The 27,590-nt window shown below is 46.8% G+C and overlaps 4 protein-coding genes and 2 long non-coding RNA genes across 13 annotated transcripts in view; 3 read left to right on the plus strand and 3 right to left on the minus strand.

Moving 5' to 3' along the window:
- Positions 1–27,590, minus strand: part of LOC140421474 (uncharacterized) — a 366,287-nt gene that overhangs the window by 162,561 nt on the left and 176,136 nt on the right. The window lies entirely within an intron of this gene.
- The window catches only part of LOC140421475 (uncharacterized), an 856,937-nt gene that overhangs the window by 66,437 nt on the left and 762,910 nt on the right, over positions 1–27,590 (plus strand). The window lies entirely within an intron of this gene.
- LOC140418927 (uncharacterized) lies at positions 7,050–11,750 on the plus strand. 3 transcript variants are annotated; one of them, XM_072502603.1, is made up of 2 exons: positions 7,050–7,209; positions 10,498–11,750. In XM_072502603.1, the coding sequence occupies exon 2, from the start codon at positions 10,575–10,577 to the stop codon at positions 11,610–11,612; it is 1,038 nt and encodes a 345-aa protein (XP_072358704.1). In that variant the 5' UTR covers positions 7,050–7,209; positions 10,498–10,574; the 3' UTR covers positions 11,613–11,750. The 3 variants fall into 3 exon arrangements, with proteins under 3 accessions (XP_072358704.1, XP_072358706.1, XP_072358705.1); XM_072502605.1 differs by having other exon boundaries at positions 7,164–7,222; XM_072502604.1 differs by lacking the exon at positions 7,050–7,209 and adding an exon at positions 7,247–7,388.
- Positions 16,524–21,680, minus strand: LOC140418926 (ER membrane protein complex subunit 4-like). The gene is made up of 5 exons (XM_072502602.1): positions 21,518–21,680; positions 20,789–20,900; positions 20,417–20,570; positions 18,928–19,088; positions 16,524–18,456 (listed from the first exon to the last, which is right to left on the minus strand). Exons 1-5 carry the CDS (start codon positions 21,595–21,597, stop codon positions 18,421–18,423), a joined length of 543 nt encoding a protein of 180 aa, XP_072358703.1. The 5' UTR covers positions 21,598–21,680; the 3' UTR covers positions 16,524–18,420.
- On the minus strand, positions 22,120–27,550 carry LOC140418929 (uncharacterized). 2 transcript variants are annotated; one of them, XR_011945427.1, is made up of 2 exons: positions 27,496–27,550; positions 22,120–24,107 (listed from the first exon to the last, which is right to left on the minus strand). It is a non-coding gene; the product is annotated as an uncharacterized lncRNA (long non-coding RNA). The 2 variants fall into 2 exon arrangements; XR_011945428.1 differs by lacking the exon at positions 27,496–27,550 and adding an exon at positions 27,049–27,487.
- LOC140418928 (uncharacterized) lies at positions 23,985–25,008 on the plus strand. The gene is made up of 2 exons (XR_011945426.1): positions 23,985–24,137; positions 24,837–25,008. It is a non-coding gene; the product is annotated as an uncharacterized lncRNA (long non-coding RNA).

Consider the following 27,590-nt stretch of genomic DNA (forward strand, 5'->3'; position numbering starts at 1 on the left):
GTCCCAGCTGCTCTCTTCCATGGTTCAGAGCTCCTAGACGCGGCACAGAAGCTCCTTTATAATTTGTTCAGAGTCAGGAAGAACAATGGTGAATGCTGGAAATGTGCTGTCAAATCAGAGATTGGTGTAAAACTGGGATCTGCTCCTGACTGAAAGTGAAACAGCAGCTTTCAGCTTCCAGTCTGTAAATAGCACAAAGATATAAAATGTCTGAATCTGCCAATTTAAGGTAATAAAATCAAGTTTCATCTGGAACCTTTAACCATCTCTCATACTCAGTCGCTGTGATCTAATTAGTGTTTATTATTGGTCCAGAATAACCACTCTTTCACCTTCCATTGACTTCAAATGTACTGGAAACTGACAGTTGGAATCCGTCAATATTTGAAAGATATTTACAAATGATTTGAGAGTTTCTTACAGTTGGGATCTTTCTCTGTTCTGTCCATTCGAGGTGTTTGATAACAGACTTTCTCCTGTGAATATCCAGCTGGAGTTTTGGGCCCTGATGTGTTTCCTTGTTCATCTTGTTGACTCTAAACATTGAATCTTGTGGTTTCAGACACCAGAGAATCAAAACTCCCAACAACAGACTGTCCTTCACTGACAATCAGACCCACGCAGAATCTCTGGCTGTACTTCTTCAGAAGCTGCTTCTCAGTTTGTTTCAGCTCACCTTCCAAGCACAGTGGTTAGCACTGTTGCTTCACAGCTCCAGGATCCCAGGTTAGATTCCCGCTTGAGTCACTGTCTGTGCGGAGTCTATACGTTCTCTGTGTCTGCATAGGTTTCCTCCAGGTGTTCCGGTTTCCTCCCACAAGTCCTGAAAGACATGCTGTTAGGTGAATTGGACATTCTGAATTCTCCCTCTGTGTACCTGAACAGGCGCCGGAATGTGGCGACTCGGTGATTTTCACAGTAACTTCATTGCAGTGTTAATGTAAGCTGACTTGTGACAGTAAAGATTATTCTAAAAACTAAAAGTCAACTAACTTCTTTTCTGCAAAATGGCTGCTACCTGAGATCCTCCCATTAATCACATCACCTTACCAAGCTGAAATCTAATTAACTCCACAGGGAACCTCCTTAATCCAAACAAAACTCCATTACCCAAGTTTTTTACAATGCCATAATTATATCTCTGACTCCCAAAAGCTTTCAAGCCTTAAAAACACTACCTTAAAATCAGTTCATAAAGGTCATCAGGGTGTAAATGTTGAGAGAGCAAAATATAGTATGATATATTCAATAAATACATGTGTAAGTAATAGGTGTTAAAATAACCAAAGAACTATGAAAACTAACTGGGGAACTTAAATTCTTTCAGTTCACAAACCAAAGGTGGTTCTATACAGTGACAGAAAGTGACTGCTTCTTTCCAGAATCTACAAGTTAAAGGTTAAACTTATTTCAAACACAAGGTTGAAGGTTTGAAACCTCACAGTTTTCTTCACACAACAGGGCCTCGAACCGAGGTATAACAGTTAATTATCAACAGGCGCCGGAATGTGGCGACTAGGGGCTTTTCACAGTAACTTCATTTGAAGCCTACTTGTGACAATATCATTTCATTTCATTTTCATTTCATTTCATTTCATTTCCAGCAATGTGGAGGCCGGCTCTTCCAGGATCTCTGTACCTCCTTTCTGGCAAAGTCTCAAACCTGCATGTATCAAAATATTTCATCCTGCTCCAGCCCATATCTTACTCCCAGCTCCTTCAATCCTGCAAACCGACCCACAAATCTTTCAGTGTCCTAATTCCTTTCTCCCCTCATCTCTGAAAATTTCCATCCCACCTCCCTGGCTCAAATCTATGGTTTCCCCCAAATCAGCATTTCCTTTGCTCCTACCCCCAACCCGAAATGTTGGTGAAACTGCCTACAAATTTGCAACAAACCTATTACTACCCGACTCCCAGGGCTGTCAGGAGCGGCGCTGTTGCTAGCGCCTTCAATCCCGACCCCCTACCCAAACTCTCCTCCATTCTGACCCACTGGGAGTCAACCAATGGCTGGGGAGTTAACAGTTCCAGACCTTAGCTCATCCAACCTTTATGGGATTTGCAGTAGTTGCTCTGTAATTAAACCGTTAAAGTGTAACTTTGTCCTAGCCTCGGGCCAGGGGATGTATTTCACTTCTCCACTTTGGCAGGAAGAATAGAAAAAACAATATTCTTGTTATTTTATGAGACAGAGTCCCATCTTCACCCTGAGATTACCCTCCATTGTCCTGTGTGTCGCTATCACTGTGCAAAGTGGGGTAGATTCAGAACACATCTCGCTAAAAACAGGGTATCCATGAGGTGCTGTGGGCCATCAGCAGCCTGATATTCAATCACAGTCTGTAACCTCATAGGCTGAGGCTGGCATATCCCTCTCTCTGCCATTACCATCAAGCCAAGGGACCAACCCTGGTTCAACATGGAGTGGAGGAGAACATGTCAGGAGCAGCAGCAGGTATTCCTAAAACAGAATCCATGATAAACAGCGGAAACAGCAGATCAGATCAAAGCTGCAGTCATAGAATCCCTACAGTATAGGAGGCCATTCAGCCATCGGGTCTGCACTGAACCTCTGAAACAGCACCCCATCTCAGTCCAAACCCCATCCTGTCCCCTAGCCCCACCTAGGAGCAATTTACCTAACCAGCACATCTTTGGACTGTGGGAGGAAACTGGAGCACCCGGAGGAAACCCACGCAGACACGGGGAGAATGTGCAAACTCCACACAGACAGCCGCCCAAGGTCAGAATCGAATCCTAGTGCCTGGCGCTGTGAGGCAGCAGTGCTAAATATGATGCCATTGTGCTGCCCGGCTACATTCAGTCGTGGATGGTGGTGAACAATTAAACAAATCAGAGGAGCAGGAGGTCCACAAACAACAACATCGTCAGTGATTGGGGAGACCAGCACATCAGTGCAAATGACTCTGTTTTGTGTTTAGTGATCCCTCGTATGTTACCGATAACTTCCCTGGATCCCAAGGCTAAGAGAGAGACTCTGGGAGCAATGGAGAGCTGGGACTAGTCCATGGAGTAACTCAAGGTTTCACAACTGAAATAATCTAGAGTTATAAAGGAGAAAAGTTCCCAAAATGCAGCAGTCTGTGACAGGACATTAATCAATCTCCTCTTATCCTGGAGAAATGAAGGCCTCGACTGTGTGTCTGAAACAATATTAGTTCATTTGACATTTATCCAGAGGATTAAACCCCAGCCCAGTTATAGGGATTATTATCAGAAATAAACTCCAACTGTCAGAATGAAGAAGGTTCAGTCCGGGATGAGATTAACAGCAGCAATAACTGCAGAATCCAACCCCTGCAGACACTTGTCAACTTGCTGCTGTGTCAGAAGATGGGCTGTCTGAGTGATTCCCTTCCCACACTGAGAGAAAGTGAACGGTCTCTCCTCGGTGTGGCTGCGTTGGTGTGTCAGTAAATCAGATGTACAAGTGAATCCATTCCCACATTCGGAGCAGGTGAATGTTTTATCCCCAGTCTGAACTTGCTAGTGTTTCAGCAAGTGGGATGACTGAGTGAATCCCTTCCCACACTTTGAGCAGGTAAATGGTTTCTCCCTGGTGTGAACTCACTGGTAAACCAGCAGGTGAAATGAGCGAGTGAAGCCCTTCCCACAGTCAAAGCAGGAGAATGGTCTCTCCCCAGTGTGAACCCGCTGGTGACTCAGTAAGTAGGCTGTACAAACGAATCCCTTCCCACATTCGGAGCAGATGAATGGTTTATCCACAGTGTGAGTGCGCTGGTGTGTCAGCAAGTTGGATGAGAGACTGAATCCCATCCCACACTTTGAGCAGGTGAACGGTTTCTCTCCAGTGTGAATTCGCTGGTGCATCACCAGGTGGGATGAGCGAGTGAATCCCTTCCCACAGTCACAGCAGGTGAACAGCCTCTCCCCAGTGTGAACCCGCTGGTGTCTCAGCAGAACATTTGTGGATTTAAAGCTCTTCCCACATTCAAAGCATTGGAAAGGTTTCTTATCTGAGTGAACAAGTTGGTGTGATCGGAGGCTAGTTAAATAAATGAATCCTTTTCCACATAAGGAGCAGGTGAATGGCCTCTCCCCAGTGTGGACTCGCTGATGTTTCTGGAGGCTGGAAGACTGAGTGAATCCCTTCCAACACACAGAGCAGGTTAATGGTCTCTCCCCAGTGTGAGTACGTTCATGTTCAATGAGTGTCTGCGATCGTTTAAACAGGTTCCCACAGTGAGAGCAGCTGAACTGCCCCTCAGTGCGAACAACCTGCTGCTTGGCCAGATCCTCGGAGCTTTTAGAGTTCTTATCACAGTCTGACTGGTTAAACAGCCTCTCACCAATGTGAACTTGCTGGTGGGTCAGCAAGTGGGATGACTGAATGAATCGCTTCCCACAAACGGAGCAGGTGAATGGCCTCTCTCCAGTGTGACTGCGTCGATGTTTTTCCAGCAGGGATGGGTATTTGAAACCCTTCCCACAGGCCCCACATTTCCACAGTTTTTCCATGGTGTTCATGTCCTTGTGTCTCTCCAGGTTGGATGATCAGTTGAAGCTTTGTCCACACCCAGAACACGTGTACGGTTTCTCTCCGCTGTGAATGGTGTGATGTTTTTTCAGGCTGGGTGACTGGTTAAAGCTCTTTTCGCAGTCAGTTCACTGGAACACTCTCACTCAGGTGTGTGGATCTCTGCTTTTCCAGTCACCCTGATGTTTGAAATTGTTTCCCACAGACAGAACCAACAAACATTTCTCCTTCCACATTCAAAGACCGATGATATTCAGATCTTGATGAATTGAGTGACTCTGTCAGATCTTGATGTGATGTCTGGTTGGAGTTTCCCATCTGCAAATCAGTGTCCTCTTTTACCTTATAAAAGAGATTGACAGTGTCAGTATTACCATGACCGGGCGGGTGTAGGAAGGGTCGCGGAGCTGTCTGTCACGGCGCTCCCGATCGCGCAAATCTGCGCGCAACAGCCGCAGCAGCCGGCTGTTATTAACACCGGCTGCAAGCGGGCTTCAAAATACATGTTAAAAAAATGCGGCCGCATTGCGCATGCGTGCCAGATCATAAACTGTGCGCAAGTGCTCCGACGATCGGGCACGCATGCGCAGTGCGGCCTCTTTGTTTTTAAATGGTCGCAGCTTTTTGATTTACAAGTTTGGGGGGGGGGGGGGGGTTATTCATTTTATTCATTTATTTTATTTATTTAATTTTTTTTTTCATTTATTTTATTTAAAAAAATTTTTTTTTTTTACAAGTTCGGGAGGGTTTTATTTGATAAAACTTTGCAGGAAAAAAATGAAGAATTTTGAACAGATGGAGACTCCATACTTTCCGACACCGGAAGGCTTCACCTTCATCCAACAGGTTCCATTAGAGGAGCGTGTCCGAGGGCCAAAGGGACCCAAAACCATTTCCTCCATTTTTGTCAGCAGCAAACAAGGGAAGAGAAAATGGTGGGTGGCTCAGGCCAGCCGGCGTGGGTCTCGAAGGTTGGCCGGTTGGTAAAAATGGATCCCCGGGAAAAATAAATTTGAAGAACACTGATCTACACTTTATAATCAAGAAATTAGGAAAACAAGATCACAGCTTAGAAATAGCTGGGTTAGTCAGAAGTCAGTTGTGAGCGGCCAATAAAGCTATGATTAGGAAGTGGGCGATGGGGGGGAGGGGGGGGGGGGTTGGTGTGGGAGCAGCTGGAGGCGGCAGGATGTAAAGGTACTAGTCTGGGAGCTTTGATAACAGCTCCTTCGCCGTTCTCAAAGACCCGTTACTCCACAAGTCCGGTGGTGGTGGCGACACTGCGGATTTGGGGACAATGGAGGAGGAAGGTGGAAGGAGTGTCGGTTTGGATCTCGATATTCAACAACCACAGGTTTGTCCCGGGTAGGATGGATGGTGGGTTCCAGAGCTGGCAGAGGGCAGGCATCAGAAGGATGGGAGATCTATTCATAGACGGAAGCTTTCCCAGTTTGAAGGCGCTAGAGGACAAATTTAATCTGCCGCCAGGAAACGCCTTTAAATATCTGCAACTATGAGCCTTCCTGAAAAAATAGGTAGTGGCCTTTCCGATGCTGCCGCCACTGAGGATACAGGACAGGGTGGTCTCCGGCACCTGGGTGGGGAAGGGGAAGGTGTCGGATATCTACCAGGAACTACAGGAGGCGGAGGAAACCCCGGTGGAGGAGCTCAAGGGCAAGTGGGAGGAGCTGGGTGAGGAGTTGGAAGCGGGTCTGTGGGCAGAGGTCCTGGGCAGGGTTAATTCCTCCTCATCATGTGCCAGGCTCAGTCTAATTCAATTTAAGGTGGTCCACTGGGCACACATGACGGCAGTGAGAATGAGCAAGGTTTTTGGGGTAGAAGACAGTTGTATGTGGTGCAAGGCAACCCTGCAAACCATGTCCACATGTTTTGGGCATGCCCGGAGCTTAGAGAGTTCTGGCAAGGGTTCGCGAGGGCAATGTCCAAGGTGTTTAACACACGGGTGGTGCCGAGTCCAGAGATAGCGATCTTTGGAGTGGCAGATGACCCGGGAGTTCAGGAGGCGAAAGTGGCCAACATCTTGGCCTTTGCCTCCCTAGTAGCCCAGAGACGGATTTTATTAATGTGGAGGGACTCGAAGTCCCCGAGTGTAGAGACTTGGGTTAATGACGTCTGGGTTTCTCAGCCTCGAGAAAATAAAGTTTGCCTTAAGAGGGTCTTCGCTAGGGTTCTCTCGGAGGTGGCAGCCATTCGTTGACTTCCTCGGGAAAAATTAAAATGTCAGCAGTAGCAGCAATCCGTAGGGGGGGCGGGGGGTTGGGGGAGGGGTGAGTGCTTCATTGGGATGGTGTGGGAAGACTGGGTCGCGTGGGGTAATGTCTATTTAATTGTTACTCTATATTCTCCTTTTACACTATGTTAATATTCACTCTAGTTTGTTTAGTTATTATTGTTTCTATTGTTGTATTATGAAAAATTCTTCAAAACATTAATAAAAATACTTTAAAAAAAAAAAGAGCGAGAGGTTTAAAAACCAGTTGCGAACGATGAGTTCACCCCGGCACTAGGACCCGGCTGGGAACAGAAACCTTGATGTTCCGCCCACGCTGTAGCGTCACCAAGACGCCAGCGCATGCGCTCTGCTCCACGCTGAACCAAGATGGCGGATGTTACCCAGGGCTTGGTCCCGGGAGAAAGACTCGGAGCAGCAAACGCGGGATCTGCAGGTTCGTATTCGAGGTTTGAAGCCTTCACCAGACATTTATAAATTTTACCCGTCTATCCGCCGACTGCATGGCTCCCTGTACGTTTCCACATCCTTACCAGCTGCTGATGATGTGGAGATACCGGCGTTGGATTGGGGTGAGCTCAGTAAGAAGTCTGACACCAGGTTAAAGTCCAACAGGTTTGTTTCAAATCACTTACTTTCGGAACGCTGCTCCTTCCTCAGGTGAATGAAGAGGTATATATATATGGCAGCACGGTAGCATTGCGGATAGCACAATTGCTTCACTGCTCCAGGGTCCCAGGTTCGATTCCGGCTTGGGTCACTGTCTGCGGAGTCTGCACATCCCGTTTCTGCGTGGGTTTCCTCCGGGTGCTCTGGTTTCCTCCCACAGTCCCAAGTTGTGCAGGTTAGGTGGTTTGGCCCTGATAAATTGCCCTTAGTGTCCAAAATTCCCCTTAGTGTTGGGTGGGGTTACTGGCTTACGGAGATAGAGTGGAGGTGTGTGTTTGGGTAGGGTGCTCTTTCCAAGAGCCGGTGCAGACTCGAAGGGCCGAATGGCCTCCTCCTGCACTGTAAATTCTATGATATAATTCTGGAACCTACCTCTTCATTCACCTGAGAAAGGAACCGTGCTCCGAAAGCTAGTGATTTGAATCAGACCTGTTGGACTTTGACCTTGTGCAAGACTTCTTACTGAGCTCACCCCAATCCAAGCATCTCCACATCATCTTTGTTCAGGACGCCGGAGGTGGGGGTGTTGTGAATTTCTCTACTGGACTGCTGTGATAGATTTTAGAAACCCCTTTACTGGGGGTCAGAAGGGGAGGATTTAGATACAGCAAACTCAATCCAAGAGAAATGTTTGTCTCTTTTGCATTTAGTTTCTGGACTGACAGTGATGGTTTTTGTAAACCTCCATTTAGAGCGTATTAGAAGAGGATTTGCAGACACGAAACTTGAACCAAGTTTCACATCAAAATCTGGCCACATTATTTGATTACTCAGCACCTGAATGTAATCGCCCTTTTAGCATAATGATTGAGTTCCAAATCATTGACATTCACTGTGTAAATCTGCCATCCTTAGTTGGGTGATGTTATTGAAGTGGAAATAGTCAATAATGGTGATGATGTTGATATCTGGATGAAAGCTCAAGTTTAAGGTGAAATATTTAGTCTGGTTCGGACTCTGGCAGTTCAGAGGAGAAGGGGTGAAGATAGTGGCTGGCGGGAACTGTAGACAATATGAAAATGGAGGAAATTTCTGTTCATCCAGTATTGGATGTTGAACAAGTCAGGATGGTGTGTACGTTGGAGGAGAACTTGGTGGTGATGGTGTTCACAACCACCTGCTACCCTGGTCCTTCTAGGTGGAGGAAGATGGGAGTTTTTGGAAGTTCTATCAAACGTCTTGTTGAGTTGTAGATATATAAAATATCTCTACTTCATTCCTTGCCTTTCCTTTCCTGCTCCTCCCCTCTCCTCTTTTGCTCTCTTCTCCCAGCGAGACCAGATAATTGTGTAGGTCCAGACCAAGTGGCAGGTTCCCTTCCTTGAGGGACGACTTACCAGGGGTAAGCCATGGGGTACGGGCCTCTGGCTGAAAATAGATAAGTCCCCGGGACCTGATGGGATTTATCCTAGGATTCTCTGGGAGGCCAGGGAAGAGATTGCTGGACCATTGGCTTTGATTTTTATGTCATCATTGGCTACAGGAATAGTGCCAGAGGACTGGAGGATAGCAAATGTGGTCCCTTTGTTCAAAAAGGGGAGCAGAGACAACCCCGGCAACTATAGACCGGTGAGCCTCACGTCTGTAGTGGGTAAAGTCTTGGAGGGGATTATAAGAGACAAGATTTATAATCATCTAGATAGGAATAATATGATCAGGGATAGTCAGCATGGCTTTGTGAAGGGTAGGTCATGTCTCACAAACCTTATTGAGTTCTTTGAGAAGGTGACTGAACAGGTAGACGAGGGTAGAGCAGTTGATGTGTATATGGATTTCAGCAAAGCGTTTGATAAGGTTCCCCACGGTAGGCTATTGCAGAAAATATGGAGGCTGGGGATTGAGGGTGATTTAGAGATGTGGATCAGAAATTGGCTAGCTGAAAGAAGACAGGGTGGTGGTTGATGGGAAATGTTCAGAATGGAGTTCAGTCACAAGTGGAGTACCACAAGGATCTGTTCTGGGGCCGTTGCTGTTTGTCATTTTTATCAATGACCTAGAGGAAGGCGCAGAAGGGTGGGTGAGTAAATTTGCAGACGATACTAAAGTCGGTGGTGTTGTCGATAGTGTGGAAGGAAGTAGCAGGTTACAGAGGGATATAGATAAGCTGCAGAGCTGGGCTGAGAGGTGGCAAATGGAGTTTAATGTAGAGAAGTGTGAGGTGATTCACTTTGGAAGGAATAACAGGAATGTGGAATATTTGGCTAATGGAAAAGTTCTTGAAAGTGTGGATGAGCAGAGGGATCTAGGTGTCCATGTACATAGATCCCTGAAAGTTGCCACCCAGGTTGATAGGGTGGTGAAGAAGGCCTATGGAGTGTTGGCCTTTATTGGTAGAGGGATTGAGTTCCGGAGTCAGGAGGTCATGTTGCAGCTGTACAGAACTCTGGTACGGCCGCATTTGGAGTATTGCGTACAGTTCTGGTCACCGCATTATAGGAAGGACGTGGAGGCTTTGGAGCGGGTGCAGAGGAGATTTACCAGGATGTTGCCTGGTATGGAGGGAATATCTTATGAGGAAAGGCTGATGGACTTGAGGTTGTTTTCGTTGGAGAGAAGAAGGTTAAGAGGAGACTTAATAGAGGCATACAAAATGATTAGGGGGTTGGATAGGGTGGACAGTGAGAGCCTTCTCCCGCGGATGGAAATGGCTGGCACGAGGGGACATAACTTTAAACTGAGGGGTAATAGATATAGGACAGAGGTCAGAGGTAGGTTCTTTACGCAAAGAGTAGTGAGGCCGTGGAATGCCCTACCTGCTACAGTAGTGAACTCGCCAACATTGAGGGCATTTAAAAGTTTATTGGATAAACATATGGATGATAATGGTATAGTGTAGGTTAGATGGCTTTTGTTTCGGTGCAACATCGTGGGCCGAAGGGCCTGTACTGCGCTGTATTGTTCTATGTTCTATATGAACCAGTTCATTCATGGTCACTTTTTCCAAGTGCCAGCCCCACAAATGTCCAGATTCATTCAGCTCAATTTCACAACCTACCGTTGTGTTTTTATTGCTTCTCTCTCACTCCATCTTTTCTGTTTTAAATCAATTTCACAGGATATTAGAAGGGGAGGATTTGCAGTCGGGAAACTGAAACCAGTTTATTGTAACCTGTATACTACCATATTTGAAACATGGAAGGAAAATGCGCCGTTCACAGTGAAAAGAAACCGGACACATGTTCTGTGTATGGACAAGACTTTAGTCCCTCATCTGGTCTGACAAAACATAACTACCGTCACCACAGTGAGAAGCCTTGGAAATGCGGAGACTGTGGGAAGGGCTTTAATTACCCATCTGAGTTGGGGAATCATCAGCGCAGTCACAGTGGGGAGAGACCGTTCACCTGCTCTGAGTGTGGGAAGGGATTCACTTGTTCATCCTCTCTGCTGCAACACCGACAAGTTCACACAGACGAGAGACCTTTTAAATGTCCAGTCTGTGGGAAGTGTCATAAAAGTTCCCGGGAACTGACTGGTCATCAACGTGTTCACAGTGACGAGAGACCGTTCAAATGCTCTCACTGCGAGACTGGTTTCAAGACATTATCTGTCCTCACTGTCCACCAGCGAATTCACACTGGGGAGAGGCCATTCATCTGCTTCACGTGTGGGAAAGGATTTGCTCACTCATCCCACCTGCGGACACACCAGCGAATTCACACCGGGGAGAGACCTTTTAAATGTCAGGACTGTGAGAAAGGCTATACAAGTTCCTGGGAACTGATGTTTCATCAACGTGTTCACACTGGGGAGAGGCCGTTCAGATGCTCTCACTGTGGGACTGGGTTCAGGCGATCATCTGATCTGATTGTACATCAGCGAGTTCACACTGGGGAGAGACCCTTCAACTGCTCTGTGTGTGGGAAGGGATTTACTCGGTTATCCACCCTACTGGAACATCAGCGCATCCACAGTGGAGAGAGGCCGTTCACCTGCTCTAAGTGTGGGAAGGGATTCACTCGGTCATCCCACCTACTGACACATCAGCGAGTTCACACTGGGGAGAGGCCATTCACCTGCTCAGAGTGTGGCAAAGGATTCACTCAATCATCGCATCTGGTAACACATCGGCGCATTCACACTGGGGAAAGACCGTTCACCTGCCCTGGGTGTGGGAAGGGATTCACACAGTCAGCCAACCTGCTGCTACACCAGCAACTTCACAAGTGACTGTGATTGAATTGTTCTGTTAATTGTATCCGGGAGTGAACCATATTCATTGGATCTGTTTCTGCTGGTGTTAATAAACTCCAGTTATAATGGTTAACATTTCACATAAAAGTCAAATAAACCTCCTTTTATGTTAAACACAGGGTGGTAATTTTTAAAATATCTCTAACAGATTAATTCCCTTTGAAGGGTTCCCCAGTCTCCTCCATCCTCACCTCCCCTCCAGTAACAAGTGTGAGGAGCTGATGGAGCTTCTTTGTCACTGAGATTGAGACAATCAGATCAGCTGCCTCTGCTGCTTCCCTCCCTCCCACTAACCCACCAGACCAAACCATTTCTCTAAGTCTGAGCCCTGAACCTGCATCTTTCTCCACTTTCACTCCTACCTTCAATCTTCCTCAGAGCTCATCTTGTCAGAGATCTGCCTTCTGCTCCTTAGACTCCATTCGCACTAAACATCCTGACCATGTTAGCTTCTCCGTGTTAGCTGATATTGTTAACATTTCTCTCTCTCTGTCACTCTCACCTTTAAATCCACCATCATCACCTATCCTCTTAAAAAAGAAAAACTTTTCCTACTGTCGTTGCAAAGTACCGTCCATCTCGTATCACTTTCCTCTCCAAGTCCTTGTGCTCTGTGTCCCCCAAGCATCGGTCCTCGGCCCCTCCTATTTCTCATCTACACGCTGCCACAAGGTGACATTATCTCAAAGCACCGTGTTAGTACACTGACAACACCCAGCTCTACCTCACCCCCATCCCTCTCCATTGCTCCACTGTTACTAAATTATCAAACTGCTTCTCCCACATCCAGTACTGGATGAGCAGAAATTTCCTCCAATTAATAATTGGGAAGACCAAAGGCCATTGTGTTCGGTCACCAGTAGAAATTCCGTTCTCAGGGCAGCACGGTGGCAAAGTGGTTGGCATTGCTGCCTCACAACGCTGAGGTCCCAGGTTCGATCCCGGCTCTGGGTCACTGTCCGTGTGGAGTTTGCACATTCTCCCCATGTCTGCGTGGGTTTCACACCCACAACCCAAAGATGTGCATAGTAGATGTATTGGCCACGCTAAATTGCCCCTTAATTGGAAAAAATGAATTGGGTCCTCTAAATTTATTTTTTTTTAAAAAGAAATTCCGTACTCTAACTCCCAAGTCCATCCCTCTCCCTGGGAACTGTCTTGAGGCTGAACCACACTCTGCACAATCATTGAATCTCTGCAGTGCAGAAGGAGGCCATTTGGCCCTTCAAGTCTACACTGACCCTTGAAAAGGGCACCCTACCTATGCCCACTGCCCCGCCCTATCCGCGAAACCATCTAACCTGCACATCTTTTGACCTAAGGGGTAATTTAGCATGGCCAATCCACCTAACCTGCATGTTTGTGGACTGTGGGAGGAAACCAGAGCACCAGGAGGAAGCCCATGCAGACACGGAAAGGATGTGTAAACTCCACACAGACAGTCACCCAAGGCTGGAATTGAACCCAGGTTCTGGTGCTATGAGGCAGCAGTGCTAACCACTGTGCCACCACGCTAGATGAGATTCTGACCACATATTCACACCATCACTCATACCAGATATTTCAAAATCCATAATGTCGCCTGTACCCACCCCAGCTCGGCTGCTGCTGAAACCCACATCCATTCCCCTATTAAAATTCCCGGTCAACCTCACATTCAGTCCACACTTCCCCCGACCAGAACGTGTCAGCGTCTACATCTCTACTGCCCGTGTGCTCTCTCACGTCAGGTCCTGCTCACTTACTCGCCCTGTGCTGGCTGGAAGACTCCACAACCAGCATCTGACGAGTGATCTGATTAATCAGGTTGTTTTGGTGGTGTTCAAGCAAAATGTTGCTCCCGCTGCACCAGGAGAACTCCGGTGTAAATAGTGTCTGCAGTTGCTGAACTCTACTGAGGTGAGAATAGGGCTGCAGTGAACCTTTAAGAACTGCTGTCTGGGTTCATTCCTCTGAATTCACTGACTCCCTGCTGAACCTTAGGAATAGAGTAGACCTGAACAACTTACCAAATACTCAACAAATTGCAAATGATTTCCCAGTAAGAACCAATTTGTACAGGGCGAAAAAGGTAAAAAAAAAGGGAGCAAACACCTCCTTCACCGAATTCCCCCACTCACCAGACTCTCGGGGTTACACTCAGTTTGCCAAGGCTGCACTAAAGAACCTTGTATTTATAACCAACTCATTCTGCAGTAAAATAGTTAAACTTTGACTGTCTCTCATTTAAACGTTCCAGAGCAAAATCTCCAACTTAAGTCAGCTGTAAATGTGATAGAAAATACTGGTGTTCATTTTGCATCTTTTACAAGCTCACAACATCCCAAAGTGATTCAAATCAAGGATGTATTTGGAATGAGTCAGCATGGTGGTGCAGTGGTTAGTTCTGCTGCCTCACGGCACCGAGGTCCCAGGTTCAGTCCCGGCTCAGGGTCACTGTCAGTGTGGAGTTTGCACATTCTCCCCGTGTTTGTGTGGGTTTCGCCCCCACAACCCAAAGATATGCAGGGTAGGTGGATTGGCCACGCTAAATTTCCCTTAATTGGAAAAAATGAATTGGGTACTCTAAATTTTTTTTTTTTTAAATATTTCAAAACATTTTTCAAAAAAGGATGTATTTGGAAGGAAGAATGAAGAGAGGCAAAGTAAACTAAACAGTACAATTTTAAACAGAATGCAGGTAGAGTGACCCGGGAGTGAATATAAACAAATATTTCAATGCAACAGGACAGGTCCATAAGACCATAAGACACATGAGCAGAATTAGGCCACTCGGCCCATCGAGTCTGCTCTGCCATTCAATCATGGCTAATATTTTGATATCCCCATTCTCTTGCAATCTCGCCATAACCCCTGATCCCCTAATTGATTAAAAACCTATCTATCTCTGTCTCAAAGACACTCAGTGATTTGGCCTCCACAACCTTCTGCAGCAAAGAGTTCCAGAGATTCACCACCCTCTGGCTGAAGAAATTCCTCATCTCCTGTGTTAAAGGATAGTCCCTTTCGTCTGAGATTGTGTTCTCTGGTTCTAGTTTTCCTACAAGTGGAAACATCCACTCTATCCAGGCCTCACAGTATCCCGTAAGTTTCAATAAGATACCCCCTCATCCTTCTAAACTCCAATGAGTACAGACCCAGTGTCCTCAATCGCTCCTCATACGACAAGCTGTTCATTCCAGGAATCACTCGTGAACCTCCTCTGGACCCTTTCCAAGCCCAGTTCATCCTTCCTTCGATACGGGGCCCAAAACTGCTCACAATACTCCAAATGGGGTCTGATCAGAGCCTTATATAGTCTCAGAAGTATATCCCTGCTCTTGTATTCTCACCCTCTCGACATGAATGCTAACATTGCATTTGCCTTCCTAACTGCCGACTGAACCTGCACATTCACCTTAAGAAAATCTTGAACAAAGACTCCCAAGACCCTTTATGCTTCTGATTTCCTAAGCACTTCCCCATTTAGTAAATAGTCTATGATTCCATTCCTCCTTCCAATGTGCATAACCTCACATTTTTCCACGTTGTATTCCATCTGCCACTTCTTTGCCCACTCTCCTAGCCTGTCCAAGTCCTTCTGCAGCCCACCTGCTTCCTCAATACTACCTGTCCCTCTGCAGATCTTTGTATCATCTGCGAACTTAGCAAAAGTGCCTTCAGATCATTCATGTATATTCTGAAAAGTTGTGGTCCCAGCACTGACCCCTGAGGGACACCACGAGTCACTGGCTGCCATACTGACCCTTTATCCCCACTCTCTGCCTTCTGCCAGTCAGCCAATCCTCTGTCCACGCCAGGATCTTACCCTTAACTTATTTAAAAGTAGGACGGCATGTGGCGCAGTGGATAGCACTGGGGCTGTGGCGTGGAGGACCTGGATTTGAATCCCGGCCCTGGGTCACAGTCCGTGTGGAGTTTGCACATTTTCTCCATGTCTGCGTAGGTTTCACCCCCACAACCCAAATATGTGCAGGTTAGGTGGATTGGCCACACTAAATTGCCCCTCAATTGGAAAATAAAAATAATTGGGTACTCTAAATTGATTTTTAACAACTTATTTAATCGTCTCATATGCGGCACCTTGTTAAAGGCCTTCTGGTCGATCAACTTGGTCAAAACATCCTAATTGGGTCTTCGGTTTATTGGAGGAAGAGAGTGGAAAAACACGTTATACTGAATCTTTCTAAATCATTGGCTAATCCACATCTGAAATATTGTGTTACCACAGCTTAGGAAAGATAGCAAGGAATTGGAGAGGGTACAGGGAAGCCTTGCTAGAATAGTATCAGTGATGAGAGGTTTCTGTTCTGTGAAGAGACCTGCAAAGCCGGGATTGTTCTCCCAGTATCAGAGAAGGTGAAGGAAAGAGAGACTGAAATATTTGAGGCATTTTCATCAACATAGAGAGAAGTTGTTTCCATTGGCAGGGTGGTTGGTAACAACAGAAGACAGCTTTAAAATATTTGTCATAACAGCCAGGGTGGACATGAGTAGAGATGATTTTACTCAGTGAATTCTGGTGATCTGGAACACGAGAATATCTGGTGAAAGCAGCTCCAATGATAAATGATTTTTACTGTATTGAAGGTGCAATAAATATCAAGTTCTTGTTGACTGTAGATAGGAATTCAGTGATCAGCCTGAAATTCATGGGTACCAGCACAACAGGGAAAGAGAGAGAGAGACAGAGAGCGTTCACCAGCTGAGTGTGGATCACTCAGTCATTCCATTTACTGAGACAGCAGCATGAAGTCTGGGACAGAGGAGGCGAGGCTGTTGCAGAGTTAAAAATGAAACCTATTAAGGAGCAGGAGAGCTTTGAGCTGGTGGAGTCTATGAAATCTGAGACTCGTTTTCCTTTGCTGTCATTTCACAGAGGCCCAGTTTTGCCAAGATTCTTTATTTCCACAGTTACAGGATCATTGAAAAGACATTGCAGCTTCTTTACAGCACAGCCAAACTCGCACTGACTGAATATTTCTCCACTCACCTCAAGGTTATCGATTCGCATCCAGCCTCCTCAGTCCACTCCTGTATCGGGCACAGTCTCAGAGTTGGGAGGGGTCAGGGGTGCGCCCTGACCATTAGGACCCCAGCAACAGTAGAGGAACAATTCAAACACAAACATTAAATGAAGTGAAAGCAGATTGTCGAGACCTGTCAGAAACTCCTGGAGATGCTGCAGTCACTTCACACACCAGAGGAGGTTAATGGGGAAGCTCAGTGACAGTGCAGAGTACCAGAGTGGAACACATTCAGGTATAATGTCCAGATTGACAGAAACCCCTGGAGATGCTGCAGCCACTTCACACACCAGAGGAAGTTAACAGGGAGTGCTCAGAGACAGTGCAGAGTATCAGAGTGGAACACATTCAGGTATAATGTCCAGATTGACAGAAACTCCTGGAGATGCGGCAGTCACTTCACGCACCAGAGGAGGTTAACAGGGAAGCTCAGTGACAGTGCAGAGTATCAGAGTGGAACACATTCAGGTACAATGCCCAGACTGACTTTGGAGCAAATCTTTTCTGGAACCTGGGAAGGGCAGTTGAAAGACCAGACACACATCCATTGGCACACATGTACTCGTACGTAGGCATCCTCGCACACGTGCTTAGCCGCCCTCACACACACACGCAACATGCATAGGTGCACTCGCACGCACCGCGCACACACACACCCACCCACAGGCACATAGACACGCACGTATGTGTGCCCGCTCACAGATACACAAGCACTAAATATTCAATAACGTGCCTCTTGTCAGTACTGTGGAACATAAAACCAGGGTCCCTGTCACATTGTGCCCCCTCAGGATGTACAAGATCCTGAGGCCAATTTGATGGAGAGAAGGAAGGCAGCACCTACCCAGACCATTCCTTTCCCAGCCTGGTGTCCGAGCGGCAGTATTATCCTTCACACAGCCTGACGTGGTATCTGGTGGTAATCGGAGTGTTTGTGGGATCTTGCTGTGCAGTCCCTGCCGAGTTTCCCACGTGAAAACAGTGAACGTGTTTCAAATACAAAAAGCTGCCGTGTTGATTGAAAGGTCTGGGCCAGTCTGAAAAGGCACAGGAGGAAGACGATCTCTTCCTTTTGACGGGTCACTCCTGCAGTGCAGCCCCTGCCGTTCTGTGGGAGGAGACGGCGACTGCCACATGCACAGTAAGATCCCACAAAGTGTTATGCAACACAGGGTCAGGAACCTAATTTCAGTGGGGGTTTGAGGGACACTGGAGAGAACTTCCCTCCCCATCCTGCTGTTGCTGTTTATATTTTACATTCGCTTGAGGGGGTGGACAGGGACAGATGGAGAGCAAGACCCACTGGGATCATCCGGGAATGACTGATTCAGGCGCCTCCCGTCCCATCGTCAGCCCCAACACATCCTTCATTCGTGGCTCAGCAAAGGGAGTTGAAGAATCAATGAATGAATACCCAGTGACAAAATGCACAGTCGTTGCTGCCAACATCTCCGGCCATTCCTGTGGTCATGTGTACACGGGCCAGCTGTCTGTCTCTTTGTGTGTGTGTGTTGGGTGGGGGGGGGGGCATGCGATGGGAGCGCAGGTTACCTGGAGCCTGCCTGGTCCGACGTTAACCAGGCGGAAGCAGATTCAGTCCAGTGTTATCACCCTCGGGCGTTGGCTCTCCGAGCGATGGGAGGGCAAGTTACCTGGAGCCGGCCTGGTCAGACGTTAACCAGGCGGAAACAGATTCAGTCCAGTGTCGATCATCCTCGGGCGTTGTCTCTCCGAGCGATGGGAGGAGAGTGGGACCATCACAGGACCAGCCCCCCGCCCGTGTACTCCACTCTCTGTGAAAAGAGGGGAACGTCAGGAATAGGAGTGGGAATAGTTCCTGGCGAGCCTGCTCCACTATTCAGCAAGATCACGGCTGATCATCGACCTCAACTCCACTCTTCCCCACCCCTCAATTCCCAAGGATATCTCCACCTCAGCCTTGAACGCACTCAATGACAGAACATCCAGCATTCCCTGGGATAGAGAATGCCAAAGATTCACAAACCCTCTGGGTGAAGAAATTCTCCCTCATCTCAGTCCAAAATGGCCGCCCCTTATCGAGACTGGCCCCGTGTCCCTGACTCTCTGGGAATTAGCCTCTATTCATCAACCTTATGGAGTCTCCTCAGAATTTCACACCTTTCAATCGGAGCATCTAAACTGCAGGGAATGTTGGGCCCATTGCTCAGGCTCCAGAGCACTGACCGGTCTCCTCCTCTTCCTATTTTCTTGGCTCCCCCTCACGTTCCGAGTTCAGATCTTACCTGGGGCGGCTGGAGGAATGCCAGCCAGTCGGAGGAGTGTGTGGGCAGCAGCCCCATCACCTGGCACTTGTAGACGGCTAGGGCCAACCCCAGCAGGTTGCCGATGAAGTAGAGCAGACGCTGCAGCCAGTGCTGAGTCGAATTCCCCAGGACCTTAAAGACTGGGAGTGAGAATAAAAAAACAGAAAGATCAGGAACAGGGGAGAGACTGTGAAATGTTCATAGAGAATTGGGGGATCCTTGTACTCAAATCACAAACAGACAGCATGGAGATACAGCAAGAAATTAGGAAGGCAGATGTTCCGTTAGCCTTCACCGAGGGATGGCGCCAGGGACCGGGGTTTGATTACAGCTTTGGGTGACTGTCCGTGCTGAGCCTGCACATTCACCCTGTGTCAGCCTGAGTTTCCTCCGGGTTCTCTGGTTTCCTCCCACAGTCCAAAGATGTACAGGTTAGGTGGATTGGCCATGATAAATTGCCCCTTAAGTGTCCAAAGGTAAGGTGGGGGTACAGGGACATGGAGGGAATTGGGTCTCTGTATAGTGGCCTTTCAAATGGTTGGTGCAGACTCGATGGGCCAAATTGCCTCTTTCTGCACTGTAGGGTTTCTATGATTCACTGGAGTTTGAGTGAGGAAATCTTTCTGCAATTGTACAGAGTTTTGGTCAAACACAGGAGGAATAACTTATGCAGTTTGGGTCTCCTTATCTACAGAATTGCCAAGGAGAGAGGGTAACAAAGACTCACCAGATTGGTTCCTGGGATGACAGGATTGTCCAACGAGGAGAGATTGGGAAGAATGGGCCTTTACTCTCTTGGGTTTACGAGACTGAGAGTTGATCTGATTGAAACAGATATAATTGTAAAGAGGGTTTGACAGGGAGATGCGGAGACACGGTTTCCTCTGGCTGCAGAATCCGGAACACAGAGACATAGCCTCAGGGGGGCAGCTAGTTCGGACTGAGCTGAAGAGGAATTTCCTCACCCCATGAGTTGTCTCTAACCCAGAGAGTTGTGGATGTTCAATCACTGATTATATTCCAGGCTGAGATCAATGGATTGTTGGACACCAAGAGAAATCTCAGGGAGATATCTGTACACTGACTGGTGTCTTCAATTAACCCATCTCCCCCAGGGGGATATCTGTACAATGAAGGTAGAAACCTACTTTGCCACCCCTAATATGTTTTACTTTTGTTTTTATATATTTTATCAACCTTAGAACCAGTTGCTATAGTATTTTGAGCCATAGAAATAGAATAACCCCATGTCACTTGGCAGTTACTCATCAACAAACTAACTTCTTCTCCTGTAGCAGAGTAAGACCACTTCTTCAAGGCTGAGAAAGCTGGAGAGTAAAAGAGCTCCTCTTCCCTGTCCTTCCTGAACTCCCTTATTCACCCAGCTCTCAGCACTCTGTTCTAAGTCCCATTCAAATGATGCCAGTTAAAAGCTGTTTCTCAGCTGCAGAATCAATACAATACTCACTTGGCGACATGGACATCAGTGCGTGTATAGGTCTCCAGGCCATCATGCAAACCATCATGATAGGGAAGATGGAGATGTTGTTGCCGGCTGTGTACATAATGAACAGATTCATGGGCAGCTGCTTCAATGGGCCAAAGGCGATGTCCCAGCAGAGCTGAAAACAGAAAGTGAGCAGGGCATCAGTAAAGGGAGCCAGGTTGGGGAAGGTCACGTACTGATCTTACACCCAGGGCTGGAAATAAGGATGACGGTTAACACCACAAAAGGTTCCTTTAGTACATGGGGTGCAGCGGTTCACCAACCCAGTTTACCACTGTTGACAAACCAAGCCTGGTCAGCTGGACAACGAGGACACATTCAAATCCAACTTACTTTCTCAACCAGGATCCGGTCTGTTTCTTGGACGCGGATGTCTGGAAGCTGTTTGTCTGAATATGCGACTGGGCTCATGAAGTCGCCCTGGCCATACTGTTGATCACGGCTCCTGTGAAAAACAGAGAACACAAATTGGGTCACCTCAGCAAGCCCTTCAGGACCCTCTTCAAAGAGGGAGTCTCTCCATCAGGGACCCCACTGTGGTGGCAATACTGTCAGCATGAACTAAACCATGAGCAAGCCGAGAGCACACTGCATGCACCAAACTGCCATGGGATTGGACAGCCACAAAGTGCATTGGAGTCAACTGACAATCAGGGTGCCAATCCCCTTGTCCAGTCCTCCGTTAAAAGGCGATTACACCGAGTCACCGGAGGCAATGAATTTTTGCTTGAAAGTGAACGATGTTGAATGTCGAGAGAGACCCACTGCAGCACCCGGCCCCAGAAACGAGCAATCGTTCCTCCAGCCAACACTCAGGTGGGGGGCTGAAACCAAGATGGCGTCGCAGGGTCGTGACCCCGGGAAAAGAAGCCAAGTGGAGTCGGAGTGGTTTCTGGGAGATTTGAGAAGCTGCTTTCTGCCAAGGGGCCAAGTGAGGGGCGGAAAGTTTTAGGTTGATGCCCACATCCCCGGGTCAGTGTGCGGTGCCCTCCATGCGAGAGAGCAGGCTGGCCCGGCCTGCGCCTCCTACTCGAGCCCCAGGCTCCAGCGCGGCCTCTGCACCTGCGGCTGCCGCTCGGGTTGAGCTCGAGGGTCCACTTCTGCCAGCGCGCGCGGTTGGCGAGCGCCGCCCCCGCAGCCATGGCAACGCCGGCGACCGTTAACCGTCCCTCCTCAAATCTGATCCGGGGAATAATCCGCGCGCTTCCGTCAACAAACCACACCCGCTGCAATGCGCATGCGCTGCTGTCCGGACGTCCTCGGCGAAATGCAGACATCGCTGACGTCTCCCCCATCTTTGTTAGGGGCACGTCGAGCAACCAAATGTTAACGGTTTCTTCACAAGTGATGCGAGACTTGCTGAGTTTATCCAGCATTTTTTTATTTCAGATTTCTAGCATCCACAATATTTTACTTCTATTCCCGGCCCATTTCTACCTCACATGTAACTGGGTATCATGAGTGAAGCTACCACCAGGCTCAGGGCTAAACCTTGCAGCCAAGTTGCAATGAAATATTGTGACTTCCTGCAGGTGCTGGAACTGATGGGAGGACAATTTGCACACATTGGTCAACAGCAATGTTGCTGTAAAGGTTGATTAGAATCACAATATCACTGATGTAACCAATTAATTGGAATGAAATAATGACAGCGATCTCATTGATCCGAGAGACAGTTTGATCTTTAATTGATTTGAAATAAATCATCTCAAAAACAGGTGTTGAATGTAGATGATGTCCTGTTTAATAATAATCTTTATTAATGTTACAAGTAGGCTTATATTAACACTGCGATGAATTTACTGTGAAAATTCCCTAGTCACCACACTCTGGTGCCTGTTCAGGTACACTGAGGCAGAATTCCGAATGTCTAAATCACCTAGTAAGCATGTCTTTCGGAACTTGTGGGAGGAAACCGGAGCACCCGGAGGAAACCCACGGGGAGAACGTGCAGATTCCGCACAGACAGTGACCAAGCCTGGAATCGAACCCGGGGCCCTGGTGCTGTGAAGCAACAGTGCTAACCACTGTGCTACCGTGCTGCCCATATTTCATTCACTGTCATGAATTAGATTCAGCTTGGTGACAGGGTGGGTTCTGATTAACCTTCCACTGGGGACATAAAAAGGGTAAGATTTATTCTTGTTATCCTCTATCAGTGGTATATCAAATAGAGCAGAAAAATATACAGGCAGTGCATGAAATCTGACTTCTCTCTTCAGAGCTCATGTCCCACTGCAACAGTGTTTTTGTATGAGGTTCCCTCTGGTTCCTGTCACTGAGTCTCTCAGCCTGCAGTAATACACCGCGTTGTCAGACAGCTGCAGCTCACTGATCGTTCCTCACTTACCCCCACACATTTCAAACTGTCGATTGATGCAGAAAATTGAGTCCCCCACCCTCTGCAAATTTCTACTGAGCCTTGGGGAAGTGTCCAGGTGACTTTCCCTCTCCTTGATGCCCCACAATGTCAGCAGCTCAGACTCCAGCTCAATACCCCTGAGCCCAGGTTCTGCAAGTTGCAGACACTCCTCAGATATGATTGCCCAGGATTGTAACGTTCTCCAAAAACGCCCACATACTGCAATCCTAGCACATCACCTGTCCTGTGGAGAACATCAAACTCCAGCCCAGTTAAAGGGGTTATTAACTTGAGCAGAAATAAACAAAGGACGTGATTAACAATAACATCCAATCCCTGGAGTCACACATGAACCCGCTGGTGTCTCAGCAGGTTGGATGATCGATTGAATCCCTTCCCACACTCGGGGCAGGTGAATGGTTTCTCCCCACTGTGAGTGCGTTGGTGTGTCTGGAGATTGGATGATTGAGTGAATTGTTTCCCACACACGGAGCAGGTGAATATCCTTTCCCCAGTATGAATTCGCTGGTGTTGAATAAGGTGAGATGATTGTCTAAATTTCTTCTCACAATGAGAGCAACTGAATGGTCTCTTGTCAGTGTGAACAAGCTGGTGTTTAATTAGATCTGGAGAGGTTTTAAAGCAATCCCCACAGTAAAAGCATTTAAAAGGTCTCTCGTCACTGTGAACTCTCTGATGTGACCCCAGGCTGGATGACTTTGCAAATTCCTTCCCACACATGGAACACGTGAACGGTCTCTCCCCAGTGTGACTGCGCCGATGGCTCTCCAGCTGGGATGGGTAACTGAATCCCTTCCCACAGTCCCCACATTTCCAAGGTTTCTCCATGGTGCCAGTGTCCTTGTGTCTCTCCAGGTTGGATGATCAGTTGCAATCTTGATCGGACACAGAACATGTGAACGGTTTCTCCTCACTGTAAATGGTGTGATGTTTCTTCAGGCTGTGTATTTGGTTAAAGCTCTTTCCACAGTCAGTTCACTGGTACTCTCTCACTCGGATGTGTGTTGTGTGGGTCTCGGGGCTTTTCCAGTCACACTGATGTTTCCACAGTCAGTTCACTGGAACACTCTCACTCGGCTGTGTGTGTGTCTCGGTGTTTTTCCAGTCACACTGATGTTTGAAATCTTTTCCCACAGGCAGAACAGACAAACATTTCTCCTTCGACATTCAAAGGCCAATGATATTCAAGTCCTGATGAATCGAATGACTCTGCCAGATCTTGACATGATGTTTGCTTTCCTCATCTGCAAATCCTCACCTTCTCATGCTCTGTAAAAGGAGATTACCAAAGTCATCACTGTAAGTAGAGGACAGAAATGCAGAACAGATAATTCTCGTTTCTAGGGACCATTTTTTCCCTCTTATTCCACTACAGCTGCAGATCCCCATCCCACACACTCTCCCTCCCCACTGGGCTGAAATACAGATAAAGTGTTGGATATATTTTCCTGCATCCCTTTAACAAATTTGTACAAATAGAGATTGAATCATGTTTGATAATTCACTTCATTCATGAATCCTGTTGAAACGTTTCACAATCAATCATCTGAATATGTGTTCCCAGCAAGTTGGAAAACTTTCTATTAGACTTCACTGGAAAACACTTAAATCTATGATCTCTTGTCACAACCACATAAATATAAATGTGGATTGGAATTCAGGAGAAAGGACTCTATTCCACAAATAAGATATAGAACAAATAGACTACAAGGCAGTGCAATGACCTACTTTATAAAGCTCACAGACAGTATGTAAATGATTGAGAATTTAATGAACTCATGCTGACAACATATGATCTGTGGATTTAATACAAAACGCAGATTACAGAGAATCTTTCATTTCTATTCTGTTGGTTAAGGACTCCTGCTTTTTGTAACCTATTGTAATTATTTGTCTGATGAAATGATCATAATGTGCAATACTTTCATTATTTTATACTTTTATTTAATGGCTGTCTACAACTATGTGATGAATCCTAATTACTTATTATATTTGTAGCATCATCACAATTCTGAACCTGCCACACTTATGATTTTGAAGCAAACCAATGATCTATTGAACCAAACTAATTCTCTATGAATCTGGATCACCCTGATGGACCAGATGGAATAACCAACGTTAACCTTGTTCCAGAAGTGACTGTGTGGAGATTAAATGAGCAATTATTAAGGTGGTTTCTCCAAGCCTCCCGGGCTTTTTTTTTCTCTCTATCTCTCTGTGTTTTCAAATCCTCCCCATCCAGCCGCCAGCTCCATCACTCCTTCGACCAGCTGTAGATGTGACAAATAAACACCTATCCATGGTCAAGACTGACACAGCGCATGCTCCAAATACTGGGCGACACGGCACCTGTACACTGGTCTCCTGTGGTGTAGATAGGGGACATTCACCACTGTGGGGAATGCTGGGTAAAAAACCCACCATTGTGATTCACAATTCACTTTCTTGTGATTATTTAGCGGTAACGCAGTAGAGAGTGACCGTAAAATAAATCATTAAAGTGAGGAATTTGACATGTTGTAACCTACAAGGTTACAGATCAAGAGCTAGAAAGTGGGGGTGGTCTGATACAGATATGATGGGCCAACAGGCCTCCTTTAGTCATATAAATTTAAATGTTCTGTTTCCATTGTCGAACATATTTAAGACTGAAATAGACTGAATTTTGGTCTCTTAGAGAATCAAGGGTTCTGGTGAACAGGCAGGAGGGAGGAATTGAGGCAAAGGGATCCCTTCCCACAGTCCCCACATTTCCACGGTTTCTTTGTAGTGCAAATGAATTTATGTCTCTCCAGGTTGGATGATCAGCTGAAGCCTCGTCCCACACACAGAATATATGTACAGTTTCTCCCCGCTGTGAATGGTGTGATGTTTGTTCAGGCTGTGTAACTGCTTAACGGTCTACCGGAACACTCTCACTTGGGTGTGTATATGTCTCAGTGCTTTTCCAGTCACACTGATGTTTGAAATCATTTCCTGCAGACAAAACAGATAACTATTTCTCTTTTGACATTCAAAGCTTGATGATATTCAGCTCCGAGTGAAATCAAGTGATGATCAGATCTTAATGTGATGCTTGGTTTGAGTTCCCCATCCACAAATCATCTCCTAATATCCTATAATCAGAGTTTACAAAAGTCATTGCTGTCAGTGCAGGAGAGAAATTTACAACAAACAATTCTAGTTTCTATGCAACATTCATTCTTTTCTTATTTTCCCAAACGTATTGCTCAATCATAGTAAAATAAACCAAAATCAGAAACAAAGTCCCAACAAGAGCAAGCGAATCTTCCTGACTAAACCAGAATGTTATTACCAATGTCTATGAGACACTCTGTACTCTGAGGAATCCACCGATTGTAGAAGGTGTCAACTGTTCTGGTGGACACCGCATGCTCCCTCCCCAGAGTTACCCAGACACAGGCAGGCAATTGGAAGAGAGGACAAAAGTCTCTTATGGGGCGGCAGTAAAGTGACATTATCCAAAGGTGGAGCAGGCTCAATGGACTGATTCTTTTTTTATTCGTTCATATTTATTGCCCATCCCTAATTGCTCTGGACGAGACAGTTAAGAGTCTACTATATTGCTGTGGGTCTGGAGTCACATGTCGGCCAGACTGAGTAAGGACAGCAGATTTCCTTCTCTCAAGGACATTAGTGAATTAGTTCAGTTTTTTTAAATGTATTTGTTCAAGGTTTTTCAATAATTTTACAGAACACTGCAAAAAGGAAAATAATACAAAGAAAACAGGGCAACATGCCAACAAAACAAAATGTTTTAACCCTCTAAACGGTAAACCCCCAACTCAAACCAAAATGGGGCATGCGCCCCTTACATAAAGGAAAATAAATCAGCCCCCCCCCCCATCAGTTGCGTTTTTAATGACAGTTGACAATGGTTTCATGGTCATCATTAGACTGTTAATTCCAGATGCTTATTGAATTCAAATTTCAACATCTGCAGTAGCAGGATTCGAACCTGGGTTTTACCCGAAGCATTACCCTGGATTTCTGGTTTAGTAGTCCAGTGACAATTCCACTATGTGGTACTGGTATAGTGGTAGTGTCGTAGTGGCTGCCTCCTGCTCCTATTTCTTATATTTAACCAGTGTAATCCCCACCACCAAATGGGACCTGATCATCCAAATTCTATAAATTGCTGTTTTAACCAGGCCCAAGAGCAAGTCCAGGAGAAGATCCTCTGACTTACCCAGTCTCTCCACACGGGGCAGCCAAAGATTAGGAGCACGGGGCTGAAGTGTAACAAAAACTTGAGAAGTAGCTTTTGCAGGTAACTAACTATCGGGACTGCAACCTCCCACACTGAATGTATACATGGCCCATGGAATTCTCTGGGCTGCAAGCAGCACCTGTCGTCTAATGCACTACCCGGACACTAGGACCTGGTTGGAAACAGAGGCGCTGAAGCCCCGCCCACCATGTTTGAATTCGACAAAACAGGTGCGCATGCGAACTCTCTCCCCTGAAACAAGATGGCGGCCGTAAGCCTGGGTCTGTCTCCGGGGAAAAGAGCCGGAGCTGCAAATGTGGGACCCGCAGCTTCGGATTCGGGGCTTGATGCCTTCACCAGGTGTTTAGAAACCCTCCCCGTCCACCCGCCGGCTCCATCGCCCCCTCCGCGTTTCCGCATCCTCACCGGTTTGGAGACCCGATAAACAATAGGCTTCCCATCGCTATCACTGCGCATGCTCCAATACAGGGCGGCCCTGCGCCTGCGCACTGCTCTCCTGT

The sequence above is a fragment of the Scyliorhinus torazame genome, chromosome 5 (genome assembly GCF_047496885.1).
Source record: "Scyliorhinus torazame isolate Kashiwa2021f chromosome 5, sScyTor2.1, whole genome shotgun sequence".
Lineage (NCBI taxonomy): Eukaryota > Metazoa > Chordata > Chondrichthyes > Carcharhiniformes > Scyliorhinidae > Scyliorhinus > Scyliorhinus torazame.